Source organism: Paramisgurnus dabryanus, chromosome 18, assembly GCF_030506205.2.
Source record: "Paramisgurnus dabryanus chromosome 18, PD_genome_1.1, whole genome shotgun sequence".
NCBI classification, from domain to species: Eukaryota; Metazoa; Chordata; class Actinopteri; order Cypriniformes; family Cobitidae; genus Paramisgurnus; species Paramisgurnus dabryanus.
In genome coordinates, this window is record NC_133354.1 from 19502828 (window position 1) to 19518625 (window position 15798).

Below are 15798 nucleotides of genomic sequence, written 5' to 3' on the forward strand. Positions count from 1 at the left end.
GACTAATCCGACCTCTATCCTGTTTCATTTAACAGACCTGCCCTCTCATTTTTAATGTGACACCATAAAGTGCCTCCCATTTTACCTTCACACGTGAAAAACAAGCATTTTAAACTGTTTAAAAAAATAATTATTATTTATTAGAATAATAAAATAGCCTACTCAAATTTATGACAACATTTTACCTTTCTGTGTCACATTTCATGTTATATACGCTGTAAAAAACAGCATGAAGTTAAAATAACTTGGTTTTGCAAGTCAAACATTTTTTTTAGTTAAAGTAACATAAAAATAAAGGTTGATTTGACAAAAGTGCTGCATATTTTTTACAGTGTAGGCCTACACCACATAATTCGTATGTAACATATTATTATAGTGTTATTATTGCTTTTATGTTGTTATTATATTTATTATTTGTTTTGATTTCTGAGATAGGATGTGATTTATGGAAAGAAAGGGTTAAGCTGCCATCTCTCACACCACAAATGTGTTGTTAAAAATGTGGTTTTACACAGTTTTTGGCTTATCTTTGGCTTATCTTTACAAATTGTTATTACATCCCCATTCATTCTCGAATTATGCTTTTAATTTAGAAACAAAAAACAAAGCAATGAAAATATGTTTGGAAGATAAAAAAAATTCAGACTAAAGTCTCATAATCTAATTATGAGATTATAAGCATAAAAGATTTCAATCATTGATTTCACATTGATTTTAATCTCTGACATGACCTTATTAAGTCGTTATTAAAGATATCAAGGTTATATTTTCACAGGCTGTTCTTTATATATTTATGTATTATATAGGATGATGTTCTCACAAAAGATGACTTCCATCGGGGTTTTCACAGGCATTGTCACATATGTATCATTTATATATTCTCTTATCAGTATTGTTTCCTGCCTTTTGTAGATCATTGCCAACTTATCAGTAAAGTCTTACTTTATGCTCCTAACATCACTCTCTGTAAAGTTTCTAACAGCAACAGAACATGAGGGAAGATCAATGTACCCATAGCCTGACAACAGTGTTTATGAGATTTCCTGTTGATGCATGGTAATGGTCTCTATTCAAATGAATGGTATTTGAGACAGATGTTTTGCTGGAGTGCAGCTGCGTTTGCCGCCCACTGATTCTCCACACCCACACATTACAGCTTTACAGCAGGAGCAACATCTGGAGAGGAGGAGGAAGAAGGAATGGTCTCATTAACATGCAATAATCATCTCAAACCAAACCATGTTCTCATGCTTTCAGCATGTATTTACACAAGCCTATCTTGTGTAAAATAAAAAATAAAAACATGTCATCATAGAGTGCATATTTGATTAACACGACACCTTTTTGAAAATAAGATAAAATCTTAACGCATAGGCCTACTATAGAAAAGTAATTTTTACTAACAAACAGAAATCACATAATTTATAATAATACTTATAATACCTAGTTTCTGTTGTCTCCAGTACTACAAAAACAGCTCGACATAAAAAGCTTGAGCATAACTTAACTGTAGTTTAAAATATTCTTTCTTTATAATAGTTTCTATGCGACAATTGCAAATGATACTGGATTTTCGTCTTCATGACTTCATGCGGCCGCAAGAATCGACAGCCAAATGACGTCAAAGTATCGCGAGATCAATATGCGAAATCATACGGAGTTTGCTTTTAAGAGCGGAACATTTTTAATGCTTTGAACAAGAAATACAAAAAGGCATTTATAACTAGGAGAATTACAAAGAAGACTGAGATAACACTAAATTTACAATCATATTCTTAACATATCAATTAGATAAAATAAATAAAAAATACAGAAAAGGAGAAACTAAAATAAAATAAAAATATATAATACATCAAAAATAGACAGTGTAGTAGGGGGGTTTCACATTTCTAAATCAAAATAGCGCCGCATGAAGTCGAACAAGCCTATTTACTTCTGAGCCACGAGAGGGCATCATGGTTCGCTCTCGAGAACCGGAAGAACGGAGTTCTGTGGGCGGAGTTACTGAGGTCTTTGGCGGAATGAGGTGGCGGGAAAAAATAAATACAGGAAAGTGTTCCCGGTGGGGAATGTTCAAAATAATGAGTTATAGTTATACTTCATAACTGTTTTGTTGTACATTAAAACATTTTACGATGGCTCCAGTCAGAATTAAACACATCGTCTCGTTTACATCACAGGTAAGTAAAATGTATTTATATAACGTTACTTCTTGTTGTGTACACCACCATAGGCTTGTTACATCTTAGTTAGACATGAAAAAGAAATAAATGTTGGTTTAAATTTACGCTTACAGTCATCAATATTTCATCTGAAAGTCATAAAAAGTATCATTGTTATTATCTATTAAGTATCATGTAATGCAGTGTATATGTAAATGTTGCCATTGTATAAAGCATCGTTCTTCATATACAATGCAGTCTGTATGTAAAGCATTATATATATGTTAAGCAGTCTATATGTTATATAACTTGTCATATATAAAACATTGCAGGACATAAAGAATGGGGTGGATAATCTGTGTGACAGCAGTGAAAACAGCAGACCGTGGTTATGCAGTGCGCAGGACCGCAGTGGAGTACTTAGGGTTGAATTACAGATGGAGCGTGCATCTGCTATAGGATTCCTTGATGTTGGTGGGTTTAATAATCTGTGATTATATTTTGTCCATTTTATGTATCTACTAATTCAGTGCATGTATTTGACTTTGATGTTCATGGTCTTCCTGTTTTTGTTTGTAAAGGCAACTGTGGCTCTGCGTTCATTCAGGTGGATGTTGGCCGCTCCTCTTGGTCTTTAGACCATCCCTATGTCACACTGCTGCCCACTGCAACACTCATGAATCCAGCTGACGCAAGGCAGGGCACTGGTCGCCAAACCGTACGCATGTTTAAAAAAGGTAAAAAGGTTTTCGATGTACATTACACATTTGTGTTTGTTAAACCTGACAAGACTACATTAACAATAAACTAGTTAGTTAATGTGTTAAACTCTTCTATGTCCAGCTGATTTTCTCCACCCGGCTGCTGAAGAGAGCTGGGACAGGTTGCGAGTTACCTGCACACAGCCTTTCAACAAACATTCTCAGTTTGGTCTGTCGTTTCTGCGCGTCCGCACCAAAGAAGACCAGACTGAAGACATCTCAGGCCAACAGGAAGCACTTGCTCCCCAAAACATGGTAAGCATATGTTTGATCATTGTTTTTCATCATGTGTCTTTGATTATAGATTATTAGGTTAGTTGATGTTAAAGGGACACTCCATTTTTTTTTTTTAAATATACTCAAAGTTTTACTGTTTTGGAATCCAATTAGCTGATTTCGGGGTCTGGCACTAGCACTTTTAGCATAGCTTAGCACAATCCATTGAATCTGATTAGACCATTAGCATCATGCTAAAAAATAACCAAAAAGTTTTAATATTTTTCCTATTTAAAACTTGTCTCTTCTGCAGTTACATCGTGTACTAAGACTGACGGAAAATTAAAAGTTGTGATTTTCTAGGCCGATTTGGCTAGGAACTATATTCTTATTCTGGCGTAGTAATCAAGGACTTTGCTGCCGTACCATGGCTGTAGCAGGGGCAATGATATTTAATAGCTGGGACTATTTTGGGCACTGCGTAATATAATAATAAATGAGCCTAGTTAAAAAAAAAGTGGAGTGTCCCTTTAACTGTATAATCCATTCATATATTTTCCACACATGGTATAAACATGGTAACATTCGAAAACTTTGTAAATGTTTCACAGCACACACCTGACAAGATGACTTCTGTAAAAGAGTGGCTGTCCAGCCCAGCTGTCCAAAACACATATTTCGGACGAATCGCAGGGGGTGTGAGGAATAGGTGTTTCATACCTACATTATTTCATGCTTTTATATGTTTTTACATGAAAATAGATAGCTAATACTTGTCTTTCTGACAGGGATGCCTCTCCAGATGCGAAAAGGAGTCCTGAGAGTTTGAGTTGGGCAGGGCGCATGGTCATAGCTGCCCGCTCTAATAGACGCTCATTATCAACGTCCCCCAACAGCTCCACATCTAGCACAACACCTCAGAGAGACAATAGCATAAGTACAGGTACCTCACCTGGAAAGTAGCTATTTGACCTTTAAACAAGTCAGGTGAAAGAATGACTGTCGTAAGGAGATGATACAGTATAAATGTTGGGTTTGTGTTTCTCTTTCAGTAGAATCTAGTCGAGTTAGTTCTTCCACTGAAGAAGTGAGGACACCTGAGGAACACAAGAGGAAGTCAAAGGCACGGTAAGGTTTGAGACAAAAACTATTAATATAATATGAATAGAAGATTTGTGGTCTATACAACCCCCAAAATAGAATCAAGCAAGTTCTTGGTTTTTCTTAAAGGACAAGTTCGGTATTTTAGACTTAAAGCCCTGTTTTCAGATTGTTTATGGTCAAATAGAATGGTTTTGACTGAAATTTCGACATTTTCGGCTGCTCTGAGAATTTTCGCGTGTTTGTGTTTCAGCTCTGACCTCTACAATGGGTTTAATGGTGCACTGGAACAATCCTTCCTAAAATGCATTAAACTTTCGTTTACAAAGACGTGAAACTCACCGAGTGGTCAGGGGTGTTCACTGGTATGCTCACACAAAAATCGCTGCAAAAGATGCTTTCCAATAGCTGTTTTAGCATTCGTTGTTAACTTGTGGACCTATTTCTCCAAACGCCTCACACCCGTACATTCTTCCGCTTAGAGCTTGAATAATAAACACTCCAGCCCAGGTGGTGGCGCTAATCCGCCTTTGCCAATTGCAAGAATAGAAACAAAGTTCCCGGCGCGGAGTAATACCGTACCTCACAGCACATCTAATACATGTCAATGGAGTTGGTAAAAACTACGATAAAACCTGTTGGAATGCGTCTTTTGGAGCGATTTTTGTGTGAGCATATCAGTGAACACCCCTGACCACTCGGTGAGTTTCACGTCTTTGTAAACGAAAGTTTAATGCATTTTAGGAAGGATTGTTCCAGTGCACCATTAAACCCATTGTAGAGGTCTGAGCTGAAACACAAACACGCGAAAATTCTCAGGGCAGCCGAAAATGTCGAAATTTCAGTCAAAACCATTCTATTTGACCATAAACAATCTGAAAACAGGGCTTTAAGTCTAAAATACCGAACTTGTCCTTTAAGATAACTGTGTGTGTTTAAAGCAACATTTTTAATTATAAAAAACATTTTTTGTTGTCAAACAATGAAACTTTCAATACATTTCTAATTTTTACTAAATTATTATTCAGATAATAGGAAAAAATGTATTCAACTTGAAATAATGCAAATTTGTTTATAAAAATGTAATCTTTTTAAAAAAAAAAAATAATATTTAAAAATAATAAATATATTACAGCAGTTTAAAAATAGTATAAAAATAATAATATATTTTTATTTGGAATTTGGGAAAAGTTTTGTCATTAGTTCACAGAATAAAACATAAAAATATACCTATAACCTATACCTATATTATATATCATATATTATGTACCAATAAATGGTAAATTAAAATGTTTCCAAAACGGTGTATCATTTCATATAGTACTGTATATGTATATAGACGGTTTCAGCAGGAATAACATAAACAAACGGCTTTCGTGGAACAAACATAACTCCGGTAAACTATGCTAAGAATAAGTAACAACAAAGTCATTGTAGAGTAGTTTATGTCTGATAACAAGCAAAATAAACAATAAATAGATTACCATAACTAAAGTGTATAAAAAAGACACTGTGCTACAGTTACTGTGTAAAATGTGTACTTGTAATGTATACAATGTTAACTTCAGATTGGCTGCCACACCTCACTTCACATAGCAAGTCTCCCCTCATTTTTAGGAAACCAAAACATTTGTTATTTTCGATGAGGTATTTTTTACAGAGTTCAGTTTAGCCACTAGCCAGACCATTAAGCAAAAGTTAAGTTCTGCCCAGACACGCATCCGCGGCAACGCACGTGCGTCCGATAAAACTATCTATACTCATACATGCTTTATTTAATGTGGGTCCTTCAGGCAGTGCCTAGTTAACAATAGTACGGCATTGAAGAGGTCCAGATCTACAGCTTCAACACATAAAACCATCTCATCAAGTTCAGCCAGAGGTGTCAAAACAGAGAAAAGAGCCTGTAAACCCAATGAGAGACCAGTGGACACACAGGAACCTGCCTCTCCTGCTCCACAGATCTCTACTGACCTCGTGTCTCCTGAGACCATGTGTCCTCTTTGTGGAGGTAAATGATTATTCACATGCACATTTGGAAAGATTCTGGTTTCGCTCAGTTACATTGCTTAGGTACTGGGCTTTTTTATTATACACATGTAAACTGTTTTTATTTACCTTGCATAGTGATGTTCATGTTTCTCTTGCTTTTTGTCCATGCAGTATCCTTCAGTCCTGATTACCTTCCTCTCCATGCTTCCACCTGTATGGAGTCTGATCCAGCTGAGGTTTTGGAAGTCATGGAAACAGGGGCCATGAGCTCACGGCAACTCCCTGTTTTTGGCTCTGGAGCAGATGAGCTTATGGTTCCATGTCCTCTCTGCTCCATCAGATTCCCACCAGACCGCATCCAGCAGCACGCCAGCACCTGTGGCGACACCGTAGAGCCAAGTATTGTGTGGCTGGACTGAATGTAAAGGACTTGTCCTTTTAATACAGCAATATGTAAATATAAAACAGGTTTCCGCATAGTTTCCAAAGCCCTGGACAATATGGATTACCTGTCAGTAAATATTGTATAATGTAATGACTTGTGTGTATCTTTAAGAACACATGTCAAACCTAAACTGTTTTAATCTGAATGCATTTCAATTGTTTTCATAAAGACAGTCTTAAAAATTGGTTATGTTTGTACTATGGGTCATAATGACAAAAAAGTTTAATGTATCTGAAGTTGTAAACATTTATGGACTAAACATCTGTTGTCACATTATTCATGCTCATTTTTTTGTTAAAAAAAAAAAAACATTGCTTGTATAGAACATGTTCTCATAACTGAAATGGAATAATAAAATAATAAATGTTTTCTTTGTTCCCAAAACAAAGCATGAGTTTATACAAAACAATGAGAGAGTTTACAAAGGTGTTAAATAGAGGAAGTCTGTTGATAAAAGAGGTGGAAAATGTGGAGTCCTTAGCGAGCTCACGGAAGCAACATAGTGTCACAGTTGCGTTTTTAATTGGCTGGTCCTTCGGGAAACAGCACATGTTATTTGGTTTGTTCAGGATGAAATCGTTCAGGCGTGTTTTAGCTGCTCAGTGGTGGAGAACCAATGGACTCGTGCCACTTGTTATAATCTCAGACTCTTTAGATCAGGATTAGATGTCACAAATGGCGCTACTGGTTGAAGCTGCTGGATATACATTGGACATGAAAGTCATCCATTGTTAGAGCTCCACTGTAATTTTTTCATATCCGAAGATGGAAAACCTCACGGTAGGAAAAAAGCACAATTATGATACAATATTTTTTAATATTATATGAATTATGAGACTATGGGGTGGTTTCCCGGACAGAGATTAGCTTAAGCCAGGACTAGGCCTTAGTTTAATTAGGAAATTACAGAAAACATTACTTGTGTGCATTTTGAGGCAAAACAAAAGGCACTGATGTATTTTAAGATATGTAAATGCAAGTTATTTTTAGTTTCGACAACTTTTACATTTATTTTAGTCTAGGACTAGTCTAATCCCTGTATGGGAAACCGCCTGAATATTTTATAATATTTTATTAAATTATTGCCTTAATTGAAAAACATCTTGCACCAATATATCTTAACATATATCAGTACCATTGTGTCTCAAGATGAACACCAATATTGTTTTTTGGAAGGTTTGCTTTTATATACTACTTAAATGTCAGAATAACTAAGGCCTAATCCTGGATTAATCTAAACCCTGTTTGGGAAACCGCCCCTATTTTATAGTACATATTATGTGGATGTTTTTTGCTATATGTCTATGTAGCGTAGGGTCAAAAGCCAGCATTTTCTTGATATAATTGTTTTCATTATGAATTATGTTATTTGTATGACAATTTGGGTGAAATTCTTGAATTTGGAACATGAATTTCTTGAAACATGAATTTCTTGAAACATGAATTTCTAAATTTGTTAAAGTGTTTGTTATGTACAGTAGACCTTTCATACTTCATAACATTGTGCACTAGAACTACATTGACTTAAATAGTTTAAACACTATCTGATATTTGAAGTACACGTCAAATTGGTCATATGGTTAGTGACCTGGAATTAGTGCAAATTGTCCATATTTATTATTTATTTTGTAAGTCTCAAAACCATTTGGATTCCATTATTTTAGTATAAATGAACATTTGTACATGTAATGCATGGACAAATAAAGACAACTGTCTCGAAAATGAAATGAAATGAAGTATTTGCGACAGAATAACATTAAAGGTGTAGCGGAGGATTTTCTCGAATTTTAGAAAAGAACCGCCTTCTTCACTTTTTAAAAAAAATATGCAATTGCGCAACACTCCTGATTGACAGCTAGGAGGACCAATAGTCTTGATGATCCACCCGGAAAAAGAAAGTCCTCCGGAATACCTTTAAGTATTTCTTAATAACAGACCATGTAAAAAGTAAAAAGTTGGATTAATTACTTTAATTGGTAACACCTAAAACGTTTTTTTCAACTTAAAAAAATGTTTTATGTGTTACCAATTTTAAGTTGATCCACCTTTTTTTACAGTATATTGTAGCTAGATGTTGCTATGCATTCAAATAATTAAAGTTTTGTCTTTGTATAGCCAGAACAATGGCGCGAGATTGTGAACAAGAAGTTTCGCTTCCCCCCGGAGCTCATCGGTGCCATCCGCGAGGGGAACATGCAGTTGGTCTCATCTCTGTTGAAGACGGGTGACGGCATCATCCGTCAGCTGGATGACACTGAAGACAGGCAATGGAGAGAAGCACTAAACCTGTCCATCAGACTGGGTTTTGAGGACACCATGAACACCCTGATCCAAGGCATCAAGTTTGACTTCCGGCAGATCCACGAAGCTCTTCTGGTGGCCGTGGATACCAACCAACCTCGTGTGGTCAAGCGCCTTCTCGATCGATTGGATCAGGAAAAGGGCAATAAGATGGACGTTCGCTCTTTCTCTATGGCCATTTTTGACCACTCCATCGACGATTCACAGTTTGCCCCTGGAGTGACACCACTGACGCTGGCCTGTCAGAAGGATCTGTATGAAATTGTGACCATGCTCAATCAGAAAGGTCACGAAATTCCCTGGCCCCATAAAATGTCATGTGCGTGCCTGGAGTGTACAAATGGTCGCCAGTATGACTTACTTAAGTTCTCATTGTCTCGCATCAATACCTACCGAGGCATTGCAAGTCGTGCCTACCTGTCCATCACCGCAGAAGATGCAATGCTCAGCGCCTTTCGACTAAGCCGGGATCTTCGCAAGCTGTCTAAGAAGGAACCTGAATTTAAGGTTGGGTAAAGCAGGGGCCTGCTTTTTCTGCTGTGTTTTGAAGGGTTAAACATGCTGATGCTGTGTTCTCTTGCTTGTACAATTGTTTTCTCCTTTAACCAATGCAGCCTCAGTATCTCGCCCTTGAGGATTTGTGCCAGGAGTTTGCCGTGGAGCTGCTTGGAATGTGCCGGAATCAAAGTGAGGTCACCACTATCCTAAACAACTGTGGCAATCTGGATGAAGACAGTGAGGATGAGCTGGACCAGCAGGCATTTGAGGAGGGCATCCCTAACTTGGCTCGCTTAAGGCTTGCAGTCAACTACAATCAAAAACGGGTAATGTGGGACCTTTTTGTTGGTTCCCTGCTATTGTTCAGCAAACCTGCTTGTAGGGAGGACTGGACCCTAAACCAATAGTTAGCCGGACTGCGCATTGGTCATCACAATGTTTCTTAAGCATGTTTCATTTGTATTGCAGTTTGTAGCTCATCCGATCTGCCAGCAGGTGCTCTCCTCCATCTGGTGTGGAAACCTTTCAGGTTGGAGGGGCAGTAGAACAACCTGGAAGCTCCTGGTGTCTTTCGGGATTTTCTTGACCATGCCCATCCTTTGCCTTGTCTACTGGATTGCACCAAAGTCAAAGGTTTTGCAGAATACACAAATGCGTTGAAGTCTTCAGTGTTTCCAATCAAGTGTTTGTGACCATGTGATGTTTTCTTCTCAGTTAGGGAAGATTCTGAAGACTCCCGTGATTAAATTCCTCCTCCATTCTGCCTCATATTTGTGGTTTCTCATTACACTGCTGGGGGAATCCATTGCAATGGAGATATATCGGGAAAACTTTGCCTCCCGCCAGCAGAACATGCTGCACAACTCCTTTCACATGGTCTGGGTGGTTGGTAGGTTGTATTTTTATTAGAACTTATTTCCTTTTGCTGGACGATTATTCTGTAGTTTAATAGTAAAGCACGGTGCTACAGTCTTAAAAATATAGGTTTCCGAAAGGTTCTTTGTGACTGTATGGGTGTTTCTCAAACTCAATGATGCGCTTTACTTCCTAGTAGAGTCTTTCACAAGTAAGTAAAGTGGCACAAAATAAAACATAGCGAATTTCTAAGTGGATAAAAAATGAGAACTATCAACCTTTTTCTCGAACGCGGAAGTAAGTGATATATTTCCTTTCCGGTGCGAGACTTCCGGTTCAATAGAAATAGTTCAGTAGAAAACAGTGTAGTGGGAGCACAACTTCGTGTTTTTAACTTTTCAGGGGCTGGTTTAAAATGTCTCAACTGTCCCTCTGGTGTGAGTTTTTTTTAAACGGCAATTTTAAATGGACTTGTTTATGGCGACACGTCGAGCTTCATGCGGTCCGACAAAGTCAGCAGTATCTTTCTCATTCAACACATTGTAAGTTATTTGAACAAACCCTAATAAAAATATTAAACTACATTGTGCATGGATTATGGTTAAAACAAATGTTTTATAAAGATTTACTGTGTTTGTATTAGCTATTATGGCAACTCCTAACTGCAAAAATTATGCTGGTCTTCCTGGATTTCATAATAAACATCAAACAGCCAGTCAAAACTGCACGCTTGTGTCCTTTGCAATAGACTACCGTTAGCTTTAGTGGCTCACCAGAAATCATAAACAGAAAAGCTCAGTGGCAGCGCCCACAGTTACAAAAAAAAATCTGTGTATATTGTATGGCGGAAGAGTACTTAGTTTGCAACACTTCGACCTCAGGCGCAGTAACATCATCCATCCTGAGAACTGCGCCCGAGATCGCAAAGTAAGTGCTCTTACACCATACAATATAGTTGTTATTCTTTATCCGCTTACAAAATCGCTACGTTTTATTTTGTGCCACCATACATACTCATGTAACAGTCTTTAAATAAGGAAAACATGGAAGTGTTTGGTGGCTTTGAAATTCATCCCTGTTTGGATCCTAAGGAATGAATGGTGCTAGGCTAAATGCTAACACATTCATGACGTGCTGTACAAAGATTAAGTGCACACATTGAGAAAAGATATATATGTATTAATTCATCTAAGTTGAGGGAAGAACACAGTAAAATGTTGAAAACGGTGGTGTTTTCCTTTAAGTCGTTTTAACTTCATGCTGCATTTTTTTTGTGTGTGTGTGGTTGCCGTGAAAGTTTGAGTTAATTCAACTCAAAACATATTAGTTGACTCAATATTTTAACACAAATTTTTTTGTCCAAACTACTATTATATCTACAAATTTTAAGGTAACCAGGAAACTTACTTTCTTAAGTTGTACCAACAAATCATTTATTACAGTGTAAAGGTTCAACATAACGAGGCAAGAAATTGATCTTTTAAGAATTTTGTAGGAAACAAAAATAGCAATGCTGGAACCCTTTTAGCACCTTTATTTTTAAGAGTGTGGCAACATAGAAAGGATATAAGTTTGATTCCCATCTTAAACTGATATAAACGTCGGGTGCACTGTAAAACATCTGAGTTAATCGACTCTATGCAGGTTTCTTCTGGTTTGAATGTAAGGAGGTTTGGATTGAAGGCCTGAGAAGTTACTTTCTGGACTGGTGGAACTGTCTTGACTGTCTGGTTCTTAGCATGTATCTGGCTTCATTCACTCTGAGAGTGGTCGTCATGCTAAAGGGCATCGTCGTGTGCGACTTACCCCAGAACCACGACGAGTGTGTCTACTTCACAGAAGCCTGTGAGTGAAAGCGCAGACACTCGCATATTTAAACATTACTTGACCAGTCAATGTGGCACGTGATACGTCCCCAAAAAATCATCTGCGTACCACAGTAACATTGTTTTTTATACTGTACAGTGCGTGATGGTTGGCATCAGGAGGATCCTCAGTTTATCGCTGAAGTGTTGTTTGCAGTGACTAGCATGTTAAGCTTCACTCGCTTGGCTTATATTTTACCAGCACATGAATCTCTTGGTACACTGCAGATCTCTATTGGAAAGATGATCGATGATATGATGAGGTATTTACTTTGGTGTCCATTGCTTATTATGCTTAATATTTTGGGTTTGTCCATATTTGACCCCACCCTTCTACTTCTCATTACCATGTCTCGTTTCTTCCCAGATTTATGTTTATTTTGGTAATCATTGGAACAGCTTTCCTGTGTGGTATCAACAACATCTATGTCCCCTATGTGATCTCCCCTAACCTTGGAAGGTATACGCTGCTCGCTGCATATGCAAAATCTGAATGTGTGATGTTGTTTAATCTATGTCTATACTTTAATCATTTACAGATTAAACGAAACCTTCCGCTATCTCTTCTGGACCATGTTTGGTGTAGCTGATCAAACCTACGTGGATATGCCTGAGTTTGTATTGGCCGAGTTTGTTGGCAGGATCCTCTATGGCATCTACACGTTGCTTATAGTCATTGTACTTCTCAACATGCTCATCGCCATGATCACCAACTCTTTTCAGAAAATTGAGGTGGATAACGTAATAAAATCCTGATAAGGAATGAACATGCTCTGTGTTTTATTTACATTATCCTTTCCTATAGGATGATGCTGATGTAGAGTGGAAGTTTGCCCGTTCGAAGCTCTATCTAAGCTACTTCAGAGAAGGACTGACTATGCCCGTTCCCTTCAACATTATTCCCTCTCCAAAAGCCGTTTTTTACCTCTTACGGTCAGCAGAGAAAATCTGTGTAGTCCTCATTGTAGATAAAACAGAATTTAAACATAAAATAGATTTCCAGGAATCTCAATAATATTTTGCTTTTATATATTTAAGAGGAATTTTCAGAAGGATCTGCTGCTGTTGTCTCAACTGCAACTCGGGTCCGGATTATCCTCCCATCCCATCCTTGGTACAAAACTCACATTCACGCTTTACATCAGATTGAAAGTTTGCTTATTGATATGCTCAGTAAATGTTATTTTCTTTTATCTTCTCTAAAAGCATGTATTATTCAAGTGCAACATTTTATTAACCTATCACTGTGACTCTGTTACTCTGTTTCAAATGCAATACTGCAGGATGACAAGGGCACAGGGGAGGGTCGGGTACCATACAGACAGCAAGTGATCCGGGCTTTGGTTCAACGCTACATCGAATCTGCCAGGAGAGAGTTTGAGGAGACAAAACGCAAAGGTATGGAAGAAATTGTGCTCCTGTTTTATCTCTATGTTACCAATAAGCTCAATTGGTTGGGCACGGGGTTAGAAATGCAAAAAGGTCATGGGATCGATCCAAGAAGTAAACATAAATGTTTTGACTGAATGCACTGTAATTCGCTTTGGATAAAACCATCTGCCGAATGCATAACGTGATGTTATCAATAAACCTGAGCTACCTTGTCAGCACCAAGTTTAATTTCACACATTGACCTCAATATTAAAATGGCCTTACTCAGCATCAAAGGTTATTTTCACACATTATATAGGATGATTTCATGTAAATAATCACTTTAGTTTGCTTGCACAAATAATATATGAAAATATTGGCAATTATATACAGTATAGACGATCGCATGATACTTAAATAACCATGAATGGCTTTCCCATAGACGTTGGGAACCGAATCACAGAGCTGAGCAAAGTGGTCGGTCGGCTCCACACGGAAATGAAGCAGATCCACTCGAACCTGCAAAACTACACAGGCGACACCAAAGCGGATCCATCCGGAGGCTCTTCTTTCCTGGGGAAGTACATTGTTGGAGCCAAAAACAACTTCAGGGACTTCAGCAATGAGAGGAAGACTCCTCTTCTGGACACTTCTGCACACAATAAAGATCTAGGGGAAACCAATGAAAACAGAGGAACTATGGGCATGCAGGAGTCTCCAGCCAGTGACACCGAGATAGATAAAGAGTCAAATGAAGGGCAGACCAGTGAGGTAGGGGAACATACAGTGGACATTGATGAGGAGAATGGTAATCATCAAGGTGCCGGAAACAATACAGAGAGCGAGCAAACGGAGGATTTAAATGAGGCGGTCATAGATATAGAGACCAGTACAGACGCAGAGACTAAGAGAAAGAGTGAAGATGAGACAGTGATGATGACTGAGGAAGCCAGAGATAATATAGAGGAAACAAATGAAGGGATAAATGATGGATCTAATGCTGGTGTCAGTACAGAAAGTGCAAGTGAGGAGATGAAGATCAACCTAAACAGAGAAAACTTAGTGAGTTTCATGGCAAAGAGGATAGAAGAAAAGTTAGGAAGAAAAGAGATGAAGTTAATTTTCAGTGGAAATCATGTATTGTCTCCAACCGACAGTGAGATCTCTCAAGACACCGGCTTTGGTTCTCAGGAATTTGACCTCTCGGTGAACAGCCCAGAATGACGGGGATTCATTTCTTTGATTCAAATTAGTCCAAAACTAAGAATCATTCAACTGCTGACTTGTTTAAAGATACCAAAATGCTTTCTGAAATAGTCCGCTCAACAATATTTGGATATAGAAGTCATAATTAAAATTTGTTCAGTGACTCTACTGTCCAAATAGTTTTGGGGGTCACTGTATAAATAGTCTGCTTTGAGAGCGGCATTAAGATGTGGTATTCTAAGGCAGTTCTTAAACTGGGGGGCCCTGAGATTTAAGGACATTTTATAAAATACATTAATTAATTTATCATAAATTTTATGTAATTAAACCTCAGAAAATAAGGCACTAAAATAAAAAAGAGCACTAAATTATATAATTTAATGTTTTGTTTAATTCAGATTTTAAGTCTTGGGATGTTTTATGTCATACATTTTACTTGAGGGGCCATGAAGGGATGCACCGCACACAAGAGGGGCAGCACGCCAAAAAGTTTGAGAACCACTGTTCTAAGGGATGGTTTCCCGGACAGGGTTTAGATTAATCCAGGACTAGACGTTAGGTTTGTTTGTATCTTACGAAAAACAATACTGATATGCATCTTCAGACAAAACAATGGCACTGATATATGTTAAGATGGTGTTTTTAAATTAAGGCAGTTCAGTCCTGCATTTTAGTTTGGTACTGAGCCCCATCTCTGGGAAACCGCCCCTAAATGTCTTGTCTGTCCTTTACTGTAGCTCCACAGAGCAGCACTTAATCAACATACTGGAATATTTTGTGTATGGATGTTTTTGAAATACATTAAAACACTTATCAGTCATAAATGTGTTTTGTGTTTAATGTTCCTAAACAGAAGTGAAATTATTTGATTGTCATTTTTTTGTGATTTGGTTTCTACCTGAAATCATCCTACATAATCGTTAATATTGACTGAGTAAAATCATGTCAAAGATTGAAATCAATTGCTCCTAATCGCATAACCTGGATTTCACAGACAGGGTCACATTTTATGCAAAAGAAATTAA

The 15798-nt window shown here is 37.6% G+C and overlaps 2 protein-coding genes across 4 annotated transcripts; both read left to right on the top strand.

Moving 5' to 3' along the window:
* Window positions 1-2002: 2002 nt before the first annotated feature.
* On the top strand, window positions 2003-7034 carry xndc1 (xrcc1 N-terminal domain containing 1). 3 transcript variants are annotated; one of them, XM_065287204.2, is made up of 9 exons: window positions 2003-2180; window positions 2495-2636; window positions 2744-2899; window positions 3006-3178; window positions 3751-3848; window positions 3928-4082; window positions 4195-4267; window positions 6034-6251; window positions 6404-7032. In XM_065287204.2, the coding sequence occupies exons 1-9, from the start codon at window positions 2136-2138 to the stop codon at window positions 6649-6651; spliced, it is 1308 nt and encodes a 435-aa protein (XP_065143276.1). In that variant the 5' UTR covers window positions 2003-2135; the 3' UTR covers window positions 6652-7032. The 3 variants fall into 3 exon arrangements, with proteins under 3 accessions (XP_065143276.1, XP_065143275.1, XP_065143277.1); XM_065287203.2 differs by having other exon boundaries at window positions 4192-4267; window positions 6404-7029; XM_065287205.2 differs by lacking the exon at window positions 2003-2180 and having other exon boundaries at window positions 2523-2636; window positions 2770-2899; window positions 4192-4267; window positions 6404-7034.
* Window positions 7035-8766: 1732 nt separating this feature from the next.
* trpc2b (transient receptor potential cation channel subfamily C member 2b) lies at window positions 8767-15547 on the top strand. The gene is made up of 12 exons (XM_065287740.2): window positions 8767-9485; window positions 9593-9802; window positions 9945-10109; window positions 10191-10365; window positions 11976-12176; window positions 12297-12459; window positions 12564-12656; window positions 12736-12928; window positions 13002-13129; window positions 13235-13310; window positions 13480-13594; window positions 14010-15547. Exons 1-12 carry the CDS (start codon window positions 8871-8873, stop codon window positions 14789-14791), a joined length of 2916 nt encoding a protein of 971 aa, XP_065143812.2. The 5' UTR covers window positions 8767-8870; the 3' UTR covers window positions 14792-15547.
* Window positions 15548-15798: the final 251 nt, after the last annotated feature.